At 41.2% G+C, this 22490-nt stretch overlaps 1 protein-coding gene across 2 annotated transcripts in view; it reads left to right on the forward strand.

Annotated features, from left to right (window-relative positions):
• Positions 1–3285: 3285 nt before the first annotated feature.
• Positions 3286–22490, forward strand: part of LOC133421617 (adenylate cyclase type 9-like) — a 31282-nt gene continuing 12077 nt past the window's right edge. For both annotated transcript variants that reach the window (XM_061711280.1, XM_061711281.1), the window contains exon 1: positions 3286–6677. In XM_061711280.1, coding sequence (XP_061567264.1) covers positions 4865–6677 — 1813 coding nt within the window. In that variant the 5' untranslated portion in view covers positions 3286–4864. The remainder of the gene's footprint in view (positions 6678–22490) is intronic.

A 22490-nucleotide genomic window follows, 5' to 3' on the forward strand; every position in this document is an offset into this window, starting at 1 on the left:
CTCAGAGGAGGGTAGTGTAAACTGTGACACTGATTTAAAAAGAGATACCGCACCTAAGAGGAGGGTGGACTCAACTAACTGACCCTAGCCTCTAAAGTTAAACTGAACTGTAAAGACCTGGCTGAACATGGTCTTTTTACTGCATCTCTGATACTTTGAATATGTCACTGACTCTTTATTAAGACCAAACGAAACTGTATAAACACAAAATTGAACACAGTATGTGTCCTTTAAGATCTTTCTAAATACCTCTCTGAATACAATACTTCTATAACTGTGCCTTATGTAAGTAAAGTCTTTTTTGTGAGGTCATTCCTATTGCAGTTTACTCAAGAAATATCAATGTTAACTGGTACAGCGATCGTGATATAATATACATTAAAATATTGTTCTACCACAAAACATTGACATTTTCAGAAAACAACTTTCAATTTTGAAGTTATTTAAAGGATTATTTTCTTAAAGTGTAGACTGTCTGATGCTATGAACCCACAACCTGCAGTTATAATAAATCTTAATGCAAGTCGAAAGGGTGATCCACAGACAAAAAATACATTGAAACAAAAGTCCATGACAACAACAGCAGGAAGATTAAGAGTGACCAGATTGATGCTTTGGTACACACCCACAAGTCTAAAAGACAGAGAAGACTTCAAGAGAGAAAATGCAGCGGGTTGCCCATATAAACTACATTTTTAACATCCTTAAAAGGAGAAAAACTCATGTGATATATTCTTTGGATGGATTAAACTATCCTCGACGACAGGAAGAGACAAAGTATGCAGAAGGCTTATGATTCAAGGCTTATGATTCAAAACACAATGTTGTCTGTAAAAGATGAGGATGGCATGGGAATGGATGGCTTCCCCTGGCACTGGCTCACGAGTTATCATTGATATGACAGGAGGGTGAAGCAGTCACACGAATCTACAGCAATATATCCTCAGTGATATATGTGCAGATTCAGAGAAATGCAACAATGTTGATTCAATGTTGATGCAATATTATTGATTGGACTTTGCTTTAAACTACAAAAAGAAAGAAATCCACAGAGTTTTTAAGGGTGAAAAGGTAGAACCTTTTCCTGATGTCATTCAATTTAACCTGGTCAAATTGCACTTCACAGTGAACACAAAACTAAAGCCAGAAAATATTTACAGGTGCAAGGCTTTTTACAGTAAAAGGCATCACGAGGAGGAAATCAATCTGTTATTAACAAATATATTGAATGAACATTTTCAGATTGTTCTTATAGCCTGGACTTGAACTCCTTAAAAACATGTGTTCTTTGGAGCAATGTGTAAAAGAAGCTCCTATAATGTCACTGCAAATATCCCCAAATTAAAACTGGGGCTCGTTACTTTATGCCGGTAACTTGTATGCATTTAAACACACAAATAACAACAACAAAAAGTTGTTTCCAAATATTTCCAGTTTCCAAATATTTATGCACAAATTTGTGTGCATTCTCTACCTAAAGACAGAGAAAAATAAGAATAATAATGATAAAAAATAATGCAATAATAATGCAATATAAGAAAAGAAAAGAAAACACTTTTCTCTGTTGAAAGTAAATGACTAGTTTTTGTACCAGAAAAGACAGCTATCCTGCTACCACCAGATCCTCTGTTCCCATAACTTAGCATGTTGAATCTGACCATAATTTTAATGTGCTAGAAATCTTCTCATTATTTTCACCAAGGACACAGTTCTGTCCCGTTTCTTTTCAATTAGAGAACGAGAACAGGAGAGACAGAGCACTGTTCCCATTTGGGATCGTTAAAAGAGCTCCTACTCAATTCTTCTGAGTGAAAAGCTGGAGCTCTTGTCCAGTGATGCTGTTGTTTTCCAAGTCTGCCTCCATCTTTTAATGTTGATTATGAAACATCACAATTTAATCAGTTTATGTTTATTTCATTTTATTTTATTCTATTTTTTTATGCCTTATTCATGGAAGATGCATGCATCATTGTATGGTAGTGTACAGTAGCTTAGGGCCAATGTTGATTAAAATACAGATAATGATGGTCTCCACCGAACCCGTAAATCTTTCACATGACTTTTGTTTTTCACTAGGTGCGTGTACATCTCAAAACCACTCCTCCCCTTCAACACCCAGCCCTTCTTCCGTCTCTCCTGTGCAACATAGCAGCATCAAGTTAACAGCAGTGATATTGAGAGGGGAAATAACACATTTTCAAAATAAAACCCCCATAAAAAGCGTGTTCACTAAACTTTTCAAACAGTAGTGGAAAAAATAGAACTACATATAAAATATACCGGTCTTCTTCATTTAGAACTCACTGCCCTGATTGTTTTAGATATTTCAAAGCGAGTTTTAAGACTAGGCTTAAATGAGTGGATCGTTGATAGATTTGTGTGGCCCTTGAGAGCAAGCTAATGGTGCAGTCAGGTGTCTTTGAACAGAAAAACAACACGCAGGTCAGGGCGCGGGCGCCTGAGGACCTGCATCAAAAAACATAGCCATGAACCACGGTATCCCAGTTCTGGATCTGAGGCCCGCTGTCCTGTCTATTTTAGATGTTTCTCTACTTCAATATGAAGTAACTGTCATGATGTCTTGGGAATATTAGTTGCATTGCAGGAACATGGCTGTTGGTAGCTAAGGATGCAGTGGGTATAGTCCACAACAAGAAAAAAAAAAGAAAACAAGTTGTGAAAAGATGCAAAAACCAGGGAAAGAAAATGGGAAGATGATAAAAGTGTACTGTCAGGAATTTTCAAAGGAAGTAAGAATGCCTTAGATCCATGTGAGATCCCAAATCCCATAGATCCAGAAGTGTTTTCTTATCTTGTTTGTGATGGAAGGGAATAGCCGTAATTTGTAAAGGCAGATTTAGATTTATTTTTTAAAGTAGCTGTAGGCTACCTTAAACATGTATGGCCTTTCTCCTATACTGTCTCTTTAAGAAATTGCCCAGTGAATGTCCAGACTTCACCACCTCTAAATAAAGATTGGACTTTAAAAAGAAAGAAAGCTAGTACCAGTGCCTAATAATAGACCTTCTGGCAATGTAAAGGTCATTCTAGACTACCATAAAAGACAGCCACCCTTTAGGCTCATGTTAACGGTGCCCTTATGGGAACTTGCCTGTTTGTTGTCGAGATTTATTACTAAAGGGAAATACGGATGTGAACTTTATTTTATTCTGAAGTGGGCTACACCTCCCTCTCTCTCTCTCTCTCACACACACACACACACACACACACACACACACACACACACACACACACACACACACACACACACACACACATGAAGATGGTGGCGGCTGCCTCCGTGCGCGTGGACGGTCCGCCGCACCAGAGCGCGCACAGCCCCGTCTGCGCGCTCCCAAACCCCGGAGAGAGGAGAGGCTTTTATCGCTAGATAGAGACGACACATGGGATGGACAGGCGGGTCAGCGCAGCAGCCCTAATATGACATTAGTCTTGGATTAAAGGGGGGGATTATTTGGAGGTATGACAACATCCCCCCTTTATCCCATCCAATTCAATTAAAGTGGCTGGATCAAGGCGGCACTCCGCTTTAACTGAGGTGTGGAGGGGTGTGGAGCCGAGGTGCACCTTTTAATTAGCCCGACTCTCTCTGGGTGGTCGTCATCTAGCGTTTATAAGCAAACTTTACTTCAGACAAAACAAAAGACTGCACTAGTCCTACTTGCTGTAGATGTCCAGTGGCCGCTGGATGCGCAGCCGGGAGAGCCGCATCGGTGACGGGATATTTAGTCTTTTCTGGACGGATCTTTCCTCCGGAGCGCACTGTGACGATGGATTTGGCGACATGTGGCGTGACTGGATACCAAAAAGCGGTACTGATGCAACGCTGAACTAAAACTGCTCTGTGCAATCGCTTCGGGAAGTGTGTTTATGCACGAGTGCACTGACAGCTGCGCTCTTGCAAGAAGCCCAAACATCTCTTCTCCTCCGTCTCCTCCAAATCTGCTTGCACAATATTTTCCTGAGTTTTTGGAGACGCGGCGGCGGCGGCGGGGGCTGCAGGGGGAGCAGAAAGTCAGGAAAGGACGGGGCTCCCTGGCGAACAGTTGTGATTAGGCCCTGCAGCAAGGAGTATGGGGGCATTCTTAAAAGCCATGGTGGGAGTTTTTGCTCACATGGTCCGTTATCCGGTGTTGTCCTCCGCCTGAATTGGAATATCTTATCTCCCCCGCCCCCAGTCAGCTCTGCAAACACTGGAGAAGATTTGTTAAGTTCTGCTCAGTCCAGCAAACTAAAATAGTTAAGAGGTATTTATGTGTTTAATTGGATAGATTACGTTAATTTACAATGCAACTATCATTAAATTATAGTGACTCTAGCAGGCTCCCAAATAAGTAAATTAAACAGGATTTAGTTAAAAAAAGAACCTCTCCACATGGTCACTTCCCTTTTTTTTTCCTATTTTTTAAGTGATCCAACCTTCCTTCTTATGCACAGTATTCTCTTTTTTTCTGAAATACTTTCCAATGAGTGAAGAAAAGTGTGGGCTGCTGAGTGGACTCGGGCTGGAAGGAAGCAGGCAGCCAGTGAGCCTTGCAGATTCAAGTGCTTCAAAACAGAAGGGAATGTAGAGGAATGCGGGGATTGACGTCAAGAGGGGCAATAATGAACTTCTCAAAAACTTTGGATGGTCTGCTGCTCGTGTTACTTCATTCAGAGCATTACAACCTACTGAGGTTTTCTCTGGAAGTGTTTTTTTCTGTGTTCTGTTTTCCACTACAATTATCACCCTACTTGTTATACTGTGACCATAGACTTTGCCTTATCCTTTCCTCCACTTTTTCGCAGAAGATACTGTGCCTTCGCCATACATTTTTGACTTGTGGATAGATTGAAACACAACATGGCATCCCCCCAACATCAGCAATTACTGCCTCACAATACGGAAGTGAGCTGTGACTCAAGTGGAGATGGAGGTGTCTCCGTGAGAATTGGCAGCAGTGGCAAACACAAGCATGGAGGCGGGCCACTGGGTTCAATTGGGGCAGGCTTCATAGGAGGAACCAAACACTGCAAGTACAGCATTTCATCAAGCTGTAGCTCTGGAGAGTCTGGAATGAGGAGGCCGATGGTCAAGAGTTTTCGTGCCCAGAAGAGGATGCCTCAGCTGTTTGAGAGGTCAGCAGGTCATTTCTGGGACCCAAAGTTTGACTCTTTCATCCTGGAGGAGGCCTGCAGAGAACGGTGTTTCCCTCAGACTCAGCGGCGCTTTCGTTACGTGCTCTTTTACCTGGCAGCTGCCGGGTTCCTCTGGGGATTGTACTTTGCTGCCAACCCAGCCCGCTGTGACAGGGCAGCCTTTCTCCTTCCCATTACTTCTTTCCTGCTTTTCTGCTTCCTTCTGTTCCTCCTAACTTTTACCAAGCTTTATGCTCGCTGCTACAACCAAGCTTCCCTGCTGCTCATCCTTGTGACCTTCATCCTGACCCTGGCTCCCCAGATCCAGTCTGCAGGCTTCAGAGATACAGAGGTTCCCCCACCTGAGCTCGATGTGGAAGAATTTAGTGGCATGGGGCCGACATACAACCAGTCTTATGATCAGCTTGTGGTAAATATGACCACGTCTCCCTGTCTCTCTCCTGTAGGCACCTTCTCCCTCTGTATTGAGGTTCTGCTGTTGCTTTATAGTGTTCTCCATGTTCGTCTCTATGCCTCTGTCATGCTTGGGTTCCTCTACTCTGTCTTTTTTGAGAGTTTGGGTTGGTTGCACTTAACCCAGACAGGGGACAACTGGAGTTTGGTTCCACTATCAGACTGGGACACAATAAACTGGTTGGGCCCAGCCAAAGCCTTGCTGCATCTCTGTGCTCATGCCATCGGCATCCACCTGTTCATCATGTCTGAGGTTCGGTCCCGCAGCACTTTCCTTAAGGTTGGACAAGCTATCATGCACGGTAAAGATCTGGAGGTGGAGAAAGCTTTGAAGGAAAGGATGATCCACTCTGTTATGCCCAGAATCGTGGCAGATGAGCTGATGAAGCAGGGTGACGAGGAGATTGGCGATAATTCTGTGAAACGTTATTCCACCAGTGGTGCAGCGGCTGCCATATCCAGTCCCAAAAACAACAAACGCAAGAAAACCTCCATCCCCAGAGGTCAGATCATTTTCAGACCCTTCAACATGAAACGGATGGAGCCGGTCAGCATCCTGTTTGCAGACATCGTTGGCTTCACCAAAATGTCCGCCAATAAATCTGCTCATGCTCTCGTTGGTCTGCTGAATGATTTGTTCGGTCGGTTTGACAGACTCTGCGAGCTCACTGGCTGTGAAAAGATCAGCACTTTAGGAGACTGCTATTACTGTGTGGCTGGCTGTCCAGAACCCAGACCGGATCACGCTTACTGCTGCGTGGAGATGGGTCTGGGCATGATTCAGGCCATTGAGCAGTTCTGCCAGGAGAAGAGGGAGATGGTGAACATGAGGGTGGGCGTTCACACCGGCACTGTGCTGTGTGGTATCCTGGGCATGAAACGCTTCAAGTTTGACGTTTGGTCAAATGATGTCAATCTGGCCAATCTGATGGAGCAGCTGGGTGTGGCCGGGAAGGTCCACCTATCACAGGCCACAGCAAACTTCATGGATGACCGATACCAGTGTGAAGATGGACAGGTTAATGAACGGATTGGACAAAGTGTGGTGGTGGACCAGCTCAAAGGTAAGCATTTTAAGGGAATTAGCCATAATTTACCATGTTTATGTTTTTGCATTAAAAAAAAAAGTATTTTTTTTGTGTTTTTTTAATTTCCATGATACTTGCTTGAAGTATAACAAAGATAAACTTAGTTTTATGCATAACACCGGTTCTGTTATTTCATGTTCTGCATTCACTGCTATAAATCTGCAGCAAACATCACACTGTAACGGTCCTATAAAACCGAAGGCTTCGGTTTGATTTTTTTATGAACTCAAGTTTGTCTTGTAATGCTGGCTGGCCATCCTAAGAAGGAATCTCTGTGCAGGCACATCAGCTGAACCAGAGCAATTTGCATTTGTCAAGGTCAACACAGAGTTTAAGCTTCACATATCCTACCTTGCCCTGATGTGCAGGCAGAGATTGGAGTTTGTCATTGCTCCTCTCTTTAGTGTTAGTACTCTGTGCCTGTATCACATTCATCCATCTTTTTTCCCATCATTCCCTCCACTAAGCGCACTCTTTGTTCTCTTTCTCAATCGCATTACCTTCCAGACATCCTCAGTGTGTCCGGTTCTCTTCACCTTGCTCTGAACCTCAAAGATTGCTTTGCAACATAATATATCCGTCACCTTTTCTAGCAGAGATTTGCCTGCAGCTTCATCCTCACGTCTCCACTTTGTCTATTATTTCATACATTTATGCGAATCTACGTGTAACTAAATGTGGGCTTAATGGTTCTTTTCATCCTTTAAAGCCTTCCTTTGTGAGTAAAAAAGACAATGACCAACGAAGGTATTGCAGATGGTGTTCACCTGTCCTATTGAATTAGCGTTTGAGTTTATTTTTGTTGCACTGTGCTGCCTGGAGACAGCACATCCCTTTTTGTCCAGTGCATTTTGGGCAGGGGTTAGTATATATATATATATATATATATATATATATATATATATATATATATATATATATATATATATATATATATATATATATATATATATATATATATATATATATATATACCAGAAATGAGTATGTACCTTAATAATTTGTGTTGCATGCAATATATCAGTTTATTAGTATATCCATTTGACTCGTCCCAGGTGAAATTACTTCCTATGAAATCAATTCATTTACCAGTGGAGGAACAAAACTGAGTGAAAGTGCCTTCAGTTTTCCAGCTTCCAGTATGATTTATTCATTGAACATGTCTTTCTCATCTCTTAACAAGTCACTACTACTCTCACTCTTTATTATGTTTATTTTATTGGGAGTATAAATGTGTTAACCATAGTGCAATCAACCCTCGGTTCTCTGTTACCTCTTTATTCTTGACCCCTTTCTTGCCTTCATCATCTATTTAGTTATCCTCTCAAGATTTATCTTCTCCTTGTAGATTTTCTGTGCCAGCGAGAAAGCTGGCTGTCAAGAGACAGTTGTTCTCCTTTGCTGTAAAATTCCCCAGACTGTCTGGCTCAGTCTGTGTAAATCACTTTGGTAGTGTTGCAGCCCGGCGTGGATCCTGGCAGGGTCTGCTCCATGTTGTCTAAATCACTCTGTTATAGGCACTGATTACTTTGTAACTGTCATCCACGTAGTTTTGATATCTTTCTTAAACAGTTTAGTCAAAGGTTTATATTCTTTTGTTTGTAACTTCTTTTACTAAGTATAAGCTATTTCGTTTTGATTGTAGAGAAAGAATTTGCATTGATTGCCACCATTATTGGTCAGTCTAATGTGTCATCTTTACTCCTCTACTTTTCCCAGGTTGGAGGAGAAGTCTGGGGTTTTACCGGCAATGGTTTCATTTACGTTGCTATGATGCACATCATTCTTTTTGACAATGCAGCCACCCACGAGAATCCAATAACTCTTTTCCTTATCATTAATATTATTGTTTAATCTATAAAACAATACTGGGTTTTTCAAGTCATCAAGCTCCAAACCTCTGAATCTGTAAAGATGTAAATGAAGTGCAATAAACTGACAAGAAAAAAAGCATTTTCTCACGAGAATAGGACAAAAGAAATAATAATTAAAAAAACTAACAAGCAAATTAATTGCTGAAGATATTTAAAAAGAAAATGCTGAACAATTATAGATTGTTTAATTCCAAATATAATGTCTCATTTTCTCAGTTTTTTTATCCAAAAAACAACAACAAAATATTCAGTTTCAGTCATGTAGAGCTGATAAAATGAATCAGGTAAATTCATAATTAGATTAGCTGAAATGACGGGATCCTCTTTTATAGCTGGCTGGAACGATGCCCACATTGTACCGTATGCTTCAAAAGGGAACACATACATTTAAACCATGTTGTTTTGTACATTTTCCGTACTGGAAATCTGATGTATTTTAGTTCCATTTCCCTGGAAAGTACCTGCCCGTCCTTATTTTGTGCTTTTTGCAGAGTGACAGCATCTGCGGTAGATTGTCCCTTTGGATGAGACTGTCAGTGTGGGTGTATCATTGTGCAAACAACAATGTCACAATGGAGATCTAAACCTTGTTATTTTCTTTGTCAGGAAACCGTCATTTCAAGGGGAATTAACTGAGGACAGTGTGAAGATTGTGAAAATATGAGATTATCTCCGTTGTGCTGGTTCTGGCCTTATTCTCTCACTCTAGAATAGTTTTTCAGATTGACAATCCCTTCACTAGTTTCGGGATGTGTCAGATATCATTGTGACAGCTTGAAAAGGAACGCTTTTGACAAACCTGTAGGGGAATTATCTGAATTAGTGGGTGCTCTGCGGAGCTTCATAGAGCGCTTTAGCTCATTGATCCAGTTTTTCAGTTTTCCTGTGTTCACACAGCACTTGTCATAATCAGGGCACCAGGTGGTGGTACCAGGTGACGGCACCAGGCAACCGTTTATCAACTACCTGCTCAGCAGTGCACTGCTGCCCAGATTCCACTGTTATGGGCTGGTCACACCTCTATTATTGACATGCACATAGGATGCAGGTACAGTTCTTAATGCGCTACAGCATTTTCACACATATTGCTGTCCATGTTGATACGGCCAGCGTGAGTGATTAGAACAGACCAGTGGGAAGCTTTACTTAAGCTGTGCCGTTTCCACCATACGCAAATGCTTGCAACACAATCAGTCAGAGGAATATTTTTTCATATCTAGGACCACATTTATGGAAAACCAACCAAAGTCGGACCTGCAGTCACTCTTGGGTTTGCATGACCCAGATTGACATGAATGAACGGGAGATAAACAGTGGACACAGTTATGGAGGAGCATTCAGAAGCTGCTTGCGGATATATTTCTTCATAATATATATTTGCTTACCAATGCATTAGATTAAAACATATCTATAAATAAATATACATTTTACGTTAAGGCTGCTAGATGTGCAGGCAACCGTTTGATGACAGTTTCACCGTAGCCATTAAAACATGATGATATGTCAGTGGTTTGTTAATATCCTGCGTTTCCTGTCTATAAGTGGCAAAAAAAAACAAAAGAAAAACTGCTATTGCCGACTTAAAGTAGCCTATTTTTTAACTCTTTGAATTTTCCAAGCTCGTACTTAAACTCAAGTTAAATTTTCAAAAAAAAAAGAAAAGAAACCCCAGCTCCACTTTGATGATGGTAAAAAATGCTTTCATTAATTTTGAGATCCGGGCTGCTCGCTTGTGTAATGGCGTGGCTCTTTCCACTTATACTCATTAAGTGCAGGGTTCTCGCTAATCAGCTCCCTCAAGGTATAGTATGTACCCAGATTCAGCGTGACCTTCTCTAATTCATACTGCTGAGCAGAGCTGAGCGGGGCAGATATACAGTATCACCTTCTCTCAGATCAGACTGCTCTCTTTGCTCTGTGAAATATTTCTAATTAAGCAAGACTGGGTAATCTCCTTGGTTAAAGTGATTAATGTTAGTAATTCTCTGTGTACATATCTTCCCACACGGGTCTGGAGTTGTCCTGACCCCCTGACTACATCCGCCGCTTGCCGGCCAGCCATATTTATCACAGTAAATGATATTGATCACCTATAATAAGACTGTCATGGCTCTGTTTATTTACGATGGGGCAACAAGGGACACAACAAATGAGGGCTTCATGGCAGGTAGATATCAAATAAAACCAAGGCCAGGGGTTGTGTTAGATAGGACACAGGAGAGAATGTGTGTCGTAGTCAATGACATACATTGATTTGCCTTGATTTTTATTTATTTTTTTGCCCACCCTATATGCCTAGAGATCAGCAAATGATTATGTCCATGGCGGATTTCCCAACATAAAAGAGCTTGGTTAGCAAAAACTACCGTGTTCCTTTACTTGTATTATTACTTTGTGTGCTGATAGTTATCGAGAGAGCCATTTGTGCTTTTTCAGTGATTCATGTGCACATGTTCACTTTCACACATCCTTGCCTCTTTCTGTGCTGTTTGTCTCTGCTGCAAGTCAGCAAACTGTTAAATGTTGAGGGTTTTTTTAAGAAAGAGCACCTGTCAGATACCTTGATGACTATAAATGAGACAACTAAAGCTTTAAAGAGTGGTAACTATTTGCAGCATTTTATTTTGAAAGTTCAGTCCTGTGCAAACCAGCAAGCCCTGACCTTACTCTAAGCTGCATATACTTGAACCTTCAATCCCCCTGCCAGCAATCAAATACCTGGCATCATTTTCGTCTAGACTCTTAAGTTCAAATCAGTATGCACGCTGAGTATTCAGCCCATCTGTAGAAAGACAGACAAATGACAGCTAATGATGTTTTATAAAATAAATGAGTGGTAAGTAGATCACGGGTTTACTGCGAGAATGCTTATTGTCCTGTGTAATGGCAACTTTCTTGTGTTTGAAGGTGTTAAGACTGCAAACATTGAAAGTGGTTGTTACTGGAGTGAAACATCCAGCGAGACTCTTCAAATGTTACTGCAGAGACCAAGAACACCTTTGCTCTCCATGGTAGATTGTAGTGGGATAATACTTCACGCTTGGCTGCACATTTTATTTTGTACTGCAAATAGTTCAACAGAGCATGGCACTGCACCCTGAAGAAGAATTACGATCTATCTTTTTTTGGCCTTTATCAAAGTGAACAAGTCTGCAGGGCAACAAGAATCACTATTGTGCTCTGTAAGCATGGGGCCACTGTGGCAAGGATACCCAAGATTTATGATGCAGTGATTAATTGAAGTTTCATAGCTACAATCTTTAGATTATCAGCTGTGTCGCACAGTTACTCAGCAGGTTTATTTAAGCATTCAGGTGAGCTGCACAGCAATTATATTATTTTCTGCAAACAACAAAATATTTTTTTTCTTACCAAAGTGTTAGTGATTTTCTTTATCAGAGCAGAGAAGCAGGAATAAAATCTTCTACTGCTAGTTATTATCAGCATAGTTCAGCGAGCCGTTTATCTGACTGATTCTGGAGGAGATTTTGCTCTCATTTTATGTCTTTTTATGTTTACCCTTTACCCTGACAAGTGCAGGAGGAGCATTTATACCTCTGAGTCACGCTGAAAGCTAAAGTGTGCTACCTCTATCTATTTCGGGGGTGAGGTGGAGGACAGAACCAGATAGCAGCAGCAGCAGCAACAGCAGCAGCATCAGCACAGGTGTTTCTCTGATAAGAAGCCAAACTTGCAAGTAGCTGACATGGCTGAGCTTGTAAAACAGACACAACTCAGAGAACACGTGGAGCAAAACTTAATATGCATTTTTTATTATGCCTATTGTTTCCTAGCCTGAGGCAAGTGTGTTGCTGAATAATTTTTTCTTTTTTTTATTATTATTTTATAAACAGCATTCTCGTAGTAATGACACCAGCAAATGGATGCAGGATCCTGCATCAAAATTCATCGGTTGCAGACACTAATCATGCACAAATTGAATACTAATTTGGAAAAAAGTCATACCACAATTTCTGCTTCAGTTGAAGAGGCTCCATGGCGCTGTGTGTTTGTTTCTATGCGTTGATTATTTGGAAAAAAGCTTGAGCCGAACTAAACGTGCATTTAAAGGAATCTCAAGTGTTGGACTTCTGATTGCACATCCAATCTTTGCAGGCTTGGTGGTGACTGCAGCACAGCTTTTTTTTTTTTGAGCTATGAGTGGGAGCGGGGCTTCCAGAGGGGGAAATAAAAGGTTGGGAACCATTGGTCTGATACACACTGTTTTGCTAAATTCAAAGGTCTCTTGGGCTTTTTAAACAGCCTCTTTTCATCTGACTATTCAAAGATGAAGACATCAATGATGCGAGAATTAATTATATAATGATTCAGCAAAATCCTTATGAATGATGACTTATCACTAATTGAAAATGTCATATTTGAGCTGCCATTTGTTTATAGGCTTTGTTGTTTTAAACCATAAATATTGATGTCATCCAAACAACCTTACATAAATGCCCTGGGGCATCTGGTCTGATGAAATTGAAGACTAATGTGTTCTAGGTCAATTTTTCAGCTGATCCATTAGCTACTGTTGAAATGGTGGATTAAGACAGGCATGCTAATGTATTGCAGCCAAATATTGATGTGTTGTCTTTCGGGGGATGCTGACAATTATTTCTGTTAGTAGCCCTGTAAGTCAGAGGCTGTGGATGATGAAGGGAGTGTTGATCAGCAGCATAGCAAGCAGTGCTAGTCTTCTGTGTCTTCAAATTCCACAAGGAGCTCACCCTGCAAAAATATTTTGGAGAAGAGGTGTGCAAACATGATTTAAAATCCAATTTCACCATTGCCATTACCCTATAAGAAAAAAAGCAAAGGCTTGTGTGAACCGTGTCATCTTTAAAAATCCATTGTCAACACTTTTCTGTATAGCCAGACTGACATTGCATGTATAAAGGATTTTAGTTTTTCTGCTATCTCCATGACATCACTCCAAGCATTTGTTGCCATCTGCATGAGCTGCATAGAGCAAGCCAGACTGTTACGTGGGATGACTTTTCACATTAGGCTTGTGTTGAGATGATCAGCAGCGAGTACATCTAAATCTAACTTTTCATCCTGCAGACTGAGGAAAAAATGAAAAGAATAACACAAAAGCAGAAAGAGAATGGGAGAAAAAGGTTACAAAGGGATGAAGGTAGAGAAGTGCAGCGTCAGGCAGAGAGATGATAGTTGTCTCCTAAGGTTAGTGGCGTACAGTGCTTTTATGCACTTCACAGTAAGGACATTTCCCATCTGCAGAAACACACACACAGACACGCACACACACACACACGCACACACACACACACGTACACACACTTACTCCATCTCTGCACCCCAGGCAAAGGCTAATTGCCATGGCAACAGGCTATTGAAAAGGGTGTGGGTCAGCTGGCTCTATTTAGATGTAAGGATTGGTGCTCTGACAGAGGAAGAGAGGGGCTGAATTGACTTGATTCAAGTGAATCTGTGGCTTTCAGATTGTTGTAGAAAAAGGCCAAAACAGAAAAAGCTGAGCATTTGCTACAATTTTCAACTGCATGTCTCAAAAGGACACCTACACAGATTTTTTTTGAATTGCACATTGCCTTTCAAAGATTTGAAAACCTTGGACAAAGTGAAAGAAGTGCTTTTGTATGTCTTCCTCTAGCTCTTGCTATCTTGCTACCTAAGTGGTTTGTCATTCTGATCTCTTGTGGTACAGTGTGTGTTGTGTGTTGACTAAAGTAAGCTCTGGTGATAGATTGCTTTCATAAGTCACTGATGCGTTTAAGCTTTTTTTTCCCTTTTTTGATCAAGGTTACAGAAAATGCCAGCACTCCTCTTAACTGACACCCGGTTGCCTTTTATTGACTTTGACAGATGGGTGGAATCTTTTAAGGTGGCAGACAATAACCTCTTACTCTGTCCATCACACATAACTCAGTCACAAACACTTAATTCTGCCCTTGCCGTTCAAGCACACTAAATACAAAAACCCACACATGCAGTCACACCCTGTCTATGGTAGTACTGTAACTCGTTAGCGTGCGCAGTCGGAGCGAGAGTGTGATAAATGGTTGTGTGAATTATGAATGAGTGAAGATGAAGGTTAGTCTGTGCCAGCTAAAGCTTCTACTACGCTAAGCATGCATGAATTGACCGTGGCGGTTTGTGTGTATGTAACATGCATGAAAATGTAAAATGTTTGTGTGTGTGTTTCATCTCCATCGGTGCTTTTGTTCACACTTGCAACAGTTATAAATAAACTAGTATTTTATTATTAGCAGTGTAACCTGTGAAGTGAACTTAGGCGTATCCAAACCCAGCTTTAGCTCTCTCCTTTTGCAGAACGAGGAAGTATTTTGAAATGCTTCTGTCACACCCTTCCTGTGTTTCTCTTAATCTTACCATCCGTGTCTTCGTTGTAATGTAATTTGCAGTGTCCAGTCCCTGTGTAATTGAAAACCGATAAAGGACTCGGGTGTCATGTTAGTAAAAGCTCTTTGCACCACCATCATCAAAATGCCAATTGAAGCGACAAGAAGCTGTTTGATCTCCATTAGGGTTAAAAAGATCACAGTGCATCACACTCATTTGGTACCCCAACACCTGAGAAAGATGCCTTATATTGGATTTTTCAATCTTTTTGTACATGTATAAAACAAAACACAACATTGGTAATTTTTTTTAAATATTCATTTATATTTACTTATTTGTTTCATGTTTTTGATGAGTAATTACAGTACAATTCTGTGTTTTTACTGCTTTTTGGAAAGCTTTTAAAGTATATTTATTTATTCAACCAGAGATGAAAAATAATCTGTTTAAAACCTCCTTCTTATGAATGCCCTGGCCCAGACAGGCAGCAGATATGAGCAGCAGAGTTTGAAAAAAAACAAAACACATTCATGACAACAAGATATACAGAAAAATTACAAAAAATATATCTATTTTTCTCTTTTAGAATGTAAGTATGGCTTAGAAATAAATTATTAGGCTTTGACATCACAGGTAATATTTATAGAATCAGTAAAGTGGACTTTAGATTATGAATATTATGGTTTGCATGATGATATGTGATAGACTAGTCCTGTCCAGGGTGTATCTCTGCCTCTCGCCTGTAATGAGCTGGGATAGGCTCCAGCAGATCCCTGTGACCCTGCAAAGGATAAAATGGGTATAGAAAATGGATGGATTTGCAAGATGGCACAGATGTGTGAACTATGAACCATCTCAACCGTGCCCTCCTTTATTTTCACAAAATATTCTTTGATAAAGATTTTTTCAGGCCCACACTTTATATCGCCATATATACCTTGGCTAGAGCAAAAAGCGCAGTCTCCAGACTGGATGGACGACGTTCTTTGCAGTGGGGTGTCAGTAATGCAGCAGTTTTCATGGCAGTACACCGCTTGGAATGAATGTCTCAGAAAAGAAAAATGTTTGCACGGAATGTAGTCGCTTTATTAATTATTTGTCTGTGTATCGATTCGCTGGCAGTGTGCTTGATAAGTCAAGTGAGTATCCATCTGTATTTAACTGTTGGAATTTGGCCCTGAGAGAGAAAAAACACATTCCCACCACTGTTATAGATGGTGTGGCTGGTTCCTCTGTGGTCCAGTACGGCCTCCTTTGACTTTAATGCGCAGCAACACTCCACTAGCTGTCAGCTGCTCCATCTGTACATATATATTATTTATATGTATATATATATATATATATATATATATATATATATACATATAAATATTTATATATATGTTTTTTAAAAATCTACCTTCCGTTTGTTGTTGCTTTTTTAGTCTGTAGCTGTGTCGGACTGCTGCCGCTGCTGATTTTCAAACTGTACCTTCATCAAACATGTAACAGGTCACACTGTTTCTGGTTTTGTTACAGAGCCGTAGGACTAATAAAGTTAACAGTGCCAGATGGAAACATACAGTTTGTGTCTTTGTGTGTACGAACGTGATTCATTGACCCCGAGCTTGTAATTATCATCCTGCTGTGTTACTTGCTCGTTCTAAGTTAAGAGCCCTCAGGGAGCAGGCAGTGCTAGGCAGAAGACCCAGCACATTCATCAACCTCCAGTCAAGAAACCATCACTCAATGTTCAAAGTTCTCTGTGTCACAGGTGAAGACTAGGAGTAAGTGGCGCATGAAAGAGAGCGGGAAAGGTTTTGTCTCTGCCAGCTGTTTGCTTTCATCATTTACCCACAGTCACAAATATGGCGCCTGTTTAATCAATAGAGGCAGCGCTGTTCACAGCAGAGTCAATAACATCTCTGGCAGCGATATTTCACAATACAATGAAATCGAATTTCATTCATAAGCTAGACTGTGACAGAAAAAACAAAACAACAAAAAAAAACCCTCACAGTTCATTCATTAAACATGCATTTCTTTTCACAAGCATGTTATCTTTGTTCTGAGAACAGGGAGTGAGTTGGCAGGCTTAACTTTCATGTTCAGGGAGGGAAGGAACACAGTTCGCCAGAGAAGACAAGAAGAGAGAGCATCTCAAAGTCAAGAATAAAGCTAAGAAAGTGTAGCGAAATAGGACCTCATGCAAAAACTTCTCTTTAAAATTGAATTTTTATGAGAGATTTGACACATTTTTATGCCCTGCACTGTTGTTCCTGTCCACTGGAGCGATCTTGCATGCATATTTCATATCGTGCATAACATGTTGTTTAGTAGGGATATTTTTTTTCATGTTGCATTGTGAAAGATTTTACGAGGATAAGTCTGTCTCTAATACAGTATATAACAGAAGGAAATTACAAGTGACTTCGATGGAGCTGCGTTGGATACAAATGTAATACCATGAAATTCCTTCCTTTCATATTTATTCAGGTTTTAAAAAGACATTTTTGAAGATGCTTGTGCGTGTGGATATTTCTGTAGTGAAGACAGATGTGTTGAATGGCAAAAGAGCCATATGGACCCAGTTATGAGGGGAAGGAAAAGAGCATAGGGGAATTAGCATTCATAGGAGTGTATGAACATGGGTAACGCACGATGGTTAAAACACAAAAACGTGGAGGACATGGAAAGCGAGGCAACGCTTCTGAGATGATGTCAGCCTGGGCAATAGAAGAACCCTCTGTGCCAATGTGGTGATGAGGCAGACGGATATGGCCTTGGACGCAAAAGAACCTGGAGGATAGTTGGCAGGCAGAGCGAGAGCAGGGAAGGGCGAGATTGACAAAGCACTGAAAAAATCCAGGCCACTGAGCAAAGGAGAAGGGGATGTCAAAGATTTTAGAGGGATTTCAACTGTATCTTTTGTTCTGCCAGCGGACCATAGCAGCCAGGGACAGGGATGGAGGGATGACATCCACAGAATGCAAAGAGAAATCGAACAAGACTAAAACAGCCAAAGCGAGAGTTAAGGACTTTGGAGAGATGTCAAGAGTTTCTATTGTTGTTTTGAGTGAACTGTGTTAGAGTTGGATTCAAGCCATGAAACACGCACAGGCTAAATAGGGGAAATTTTATTTTAGAACAACTGCTGTTTACAACAAGGCAGACAAAAAGAGGGGAAGGATATTGGCAGATTTTGTTGACTGCAACGGGAAGAGAGACCTCAGGATGGCTTGTTGTGCAGGAACTGTGTGCTGTTGTGTAGGTAGAAAGGACTCTGAGGCGCTTCAGTGTAGAGCAGTGTTTTTGTGCTAAACCTGGAAAGGTCATGCTGAGAAAGCCCAGGTGCTGTGAAGACCTGTTGTTCCTTCTTATCAACTCAAGCTCACGTAACGTATCCTGAGCTTTAATCTGAGGTTATCTGAGGTCTCTGTGTGTTTGAGTAGAACTCTGTTGAATCAGCTGCATCTCCGTGAGTTTGACATGTACACATGAAGCACTGGCTTGGTTTGTAACTCTGTTAAATGCTTCTCTAAAGTGTTTTGTACCAGCCTGCAGAGAGGCATGCTCCGCTGCAGTGATTCTCAACTTTTTTTTCCTCCCTTGAAATACATAAACACTACAATCTATCATTATCTAACACCAATATTAAACAGTTATTGTGATATAAGCATAAAAGCTAATAGGAAATACCAGTCCAAGATAAGTTAATACCACCTCAAATGAATTTACTGAGCCGTTAATGGATTGTTGCACAACTAGGTTGGACAATGTAGCTCTGGAGACAATATTAGGCAACAATAATAAATTAAATTGGAGCAGGAGCATTAAAAAAACTGAAGCACGGTTAGTTGTGATGCTATTACTTAAGTTTGCTCTAGTCTGCAATAAATCAAGCACTTACTTTAATAACAAATAATGCTTGGCAGTGATACAATGTGTTATTGGCTGTACCAGCTCACGGCAAATCACTCGGTCCAATTAGTATTTGGCTCACTGTGCCTGCTTTGTATTTTGTAGCCGGTGAAACAACATGGGAAACCGTCTCAGCTATATTTAATCCAGAAGACAGTGTGTTACAGGTAAAGACAGCATGCGAAGTGACTTTCTGAGCTTCAGCATCTCAGGTTGATGTTCCCTGACAGAGGACATGGTCTTCCGTAAATTGACATTGTAAATAATTCTGCTCGCATCATTGCACGTCCTCTAATCCTCCAGAAGAAACGGGCTCAGCAGAAGTGTTCAGCTGTAATAAAGGAAGGTCACCGCTCACCCTCCTGCTCCAGCTACCCTGCTTGGCTCAGGAGGAGGAGGCAGGCACAAACTCTCTTCGCCTTCTGTCCTGTCAGGAATGACAGGGGTCCCCCTGCGATTCCCTGAAAAAAATACATGTCTTATTCATTTTTTTCTGACTGAACTGGATCACTCACATATTCACTCCTCTTCGTCTACCAACTAACTCTCAACGCAGTTCCTATTTAATCTACTCCTATAGTACCTTGTATCATTCCCTCCTGCCTCGCGTCCACCTCACCACAGTAATAGAGTTCTCTTCAGCAGCCTGCCATGTTGGACAGGTTTCCTATTTTTCCTCCTTCCCTCTTCGCATCAACAGGAACATGATGTACAGTATATCCTTGGACGGAGGGAGAAGGAGGTTTTACATTGCCAAATGGCGCAGAGAGCTGCTCAGCATAGCAGTGCCTGTTTGTCGTTGCCACCTGCTCCATTGCCCTCCTGCTCTGACACCTGGCTCTGAAAAGCAAACCTGTCGTCATGAGGAGATCAGGTGATATGTTTTGTCTGTGTATGTGTGCGTGTGCAGATCCGAGGATATCTGACAGCGCTTGTTTGCTCTGCGTTACCCTTTGTGATTTTTGGTTTTTAATAAAGCTCTCTGGGACAGCATTGTCGCCTCCTTAACTCCTTTCGGGTCATAAAAGGAGGCTGAAAGAAAAGGTGTTTCTTTGCAATGTCTAGAGTTTTATCCTGTATTTATGGTCGCTGTAGCTGTTGGATTATGTCCCTTTTTTCCCTTCCACAATTTAACTGTTCCTTTTATCTTTTGTGTATACCAGAGATATTTTTCCTTTTGTATGATTTTATCCAGGATTTTATATATGTGTGAAACAGATAGGCCCGTTTTTTTGCTGCTTGTTTGCGTTCCACTTTGTCCTTCTCTTTGCTCAGGGCCAGAGGATGGTTGGGTTACTCATGTCTGACTTGACCACTTCAGTGAGAGTTTCAGCTTTTTTTCCGTCTATTTGTTTGCCACAGTATACCACTGCACGTAAAGAGGCTTTTGGGGTGGCTATTATTCAACAAGAGCCTGGACGTGCTCAGAAGAGGCGAGAGGAAGGGAGAAGCAGATGTGAGGTTTTATTTGTTTGCAAAGTGTTTTCTCATTTTGCACTCATCTGCTCTGAACAAAGGAGGTTGGAGAGGGAGATAATATGACTGGGCTCTCACAGAGAAAGGTTATCTACTGTTCCCTGTCAGCTCATAGCAGAAGACAGGACACTTCATGTTCTATAATATCCAGAGACTGCCCCTAATGATGCTCTTCAATTATCCGAAGGACATCTAAGAGCGAAAGGCGCCGACACAAGCATAGACCTGCTTCAAAAACCATCAAAATGATGCGCAAAATGATGCCCAGAGAGACAGTACAACACACACACAGACAGACTCAGCAGGAAACAAACATCAGACATCAGTTGGACTACACAGCATGAAGCTGCGTGACCTTTTCCCAGCAATGGGGCCTTTAGGGCACAGCTGCCTTCTGATGATGCCAGGTTCTGTTGAGATGGGCTTTGTAGGAAGCTGCTTTTAAGAGCTACAATCTATTGTCCAACAAAACTGCAATTCCATCTGCTTCAAGGTTAGATTGTAAATCAGGTTGTCCTAGATAGGAAAAGCTTGGGGATCGCAGACATAATTTAGTTTATTTATATTGCCCCAGTTCACAACAAGTCATTTGAAGATAGTTTGCAGAGAGAATTGAATACAAATCCAATGAATGTCCTGAAATTCAGTCCAGTTTACTCCAATCCATCTCAGTTAATTAGAACTGTGTTTACATTATAAAATGTGAGTTCATAAAAAGCAGCATTGGCTGAGGAAACCAGCAGGATGCATTACATCTTTGATTGAGTGGTTTCTTTTGTCTTGAGAGCATGAGAGGTAACAGTGGAAGAACTCCCTTTTAACAAGAAAACACCTGCAGCAGAACTAGATTCGGGGAGGGCGGTCATCTGCTGCAACCTGTTGCGGGAAGTGACGGGACAAAGCCACCAACGGACATATAAACAACGGCCCAGGGAAAGGAGATTGTCAGAAAGAGGGGGCAAAAAAAGAAAAACAATAGTGTGGAAATATCAAGCAATACGGTCTCAAAGACATGATGCCACCTGATGTTAATCCTTTCTTGAATTTGACAGAGAGCAAATGGAGAATAGCAAAAATGTAAAGAATATGAGCCTACACATTTTTAGCAAAACCTGTGCATTTTGTATTGGCTGGAAGCTTTTAAAGAAATGTTTGGAAACACCTCATAAGGTAGTCCATTTGTAAAATAACAATAGAATAAAATATTGCATTTCCGCAATATGATGTCCGTGAGGGGCTTCTAGAAATCTGCTTTGTGTTTATCCCAAAGGACATATCGTTCATCCAAAACCCCTCATCTGTTTGAAAGCTCTTATATCTCCTCATGAAAGGACATTTTGTGCACACTTTTGTGGTGGATTTATCTTACACCTTTCTCGCTGTCCACACTCTGACATGTGAGGTGCACAACACATGAGATTCACCCGACAAACATTCACATTAACCTGTGACGAGGGAGAATTATTGAGTACATTTTTAGTCTGACAAAATGAAGGCCTGAAGAGGGCTGAAATGTCTGACAAGTCCACAGCAAATGTGTTTTGATGCCAGGCAAAGCCTAACAAGAAGTGATGGATGGGGCACACCACACCTGATCTCCTGCCAGCACCCTTGGCTATCAGCTTGTTATTGGTTTACTTCAGATTTTAAGGTTTTAGGTTTCAGTTTTGACAGTTGAGGTGAGGGAAGAGACAAAGTCATCCTTAAAGCTTCTGTTGACTAAAGAATCAGAGCACTTGTGTAATTTAGAGGAGCTAGTGTACTTCGTAGAGATCAGGGGCCTCATTTATAAAAGTGCACGTAAAGCCAAAAGCCGAAAATGGCGGGCACAAAAAAAAATCCGGATTTATAAAACCGCGTGCACGCACACTTGCACGCAATGTTCGCTTTATAAATCACAGTCCAGCTGGAAGGTTGCGCAGCTGAATTCGCCTCATATCCCACCCTCTACACGCCCATTTTCTACAATAAATGGGCAATGCAAAGTAGTATTTGCATATGAATGAGCCTGCTGAGCATGCGCAGTGGCTTCCTGCAGCCTGTTTGTGCGTCCGGATGAATGAGACGCGTCGAGCCACCGTGCCACTAAATTTCACGGAGACTGAGTGTTGTGGATGAGGTGGAGGACAGGAAAACGACATTATTTGGTGGTCACAGTAAAAGTAGAAAAAGTGAAAAAGGAAGCCACTGCGCA

The sequence above is a fragment of the Cololabis saira genome, chromosome 21 (assembly GCF_033807715.1).
Source record: "Cololabis saira isolate AMF1-May2022 chromosome 21, fColSai1.1, whole genome shotgun sequence".
NCBI classification, from domain to species: Eukaryota; Metazoa; Chordata; class Actinopteri; order Beloniformes; family Belonidae; genus Cololabis; species Cololabis saira.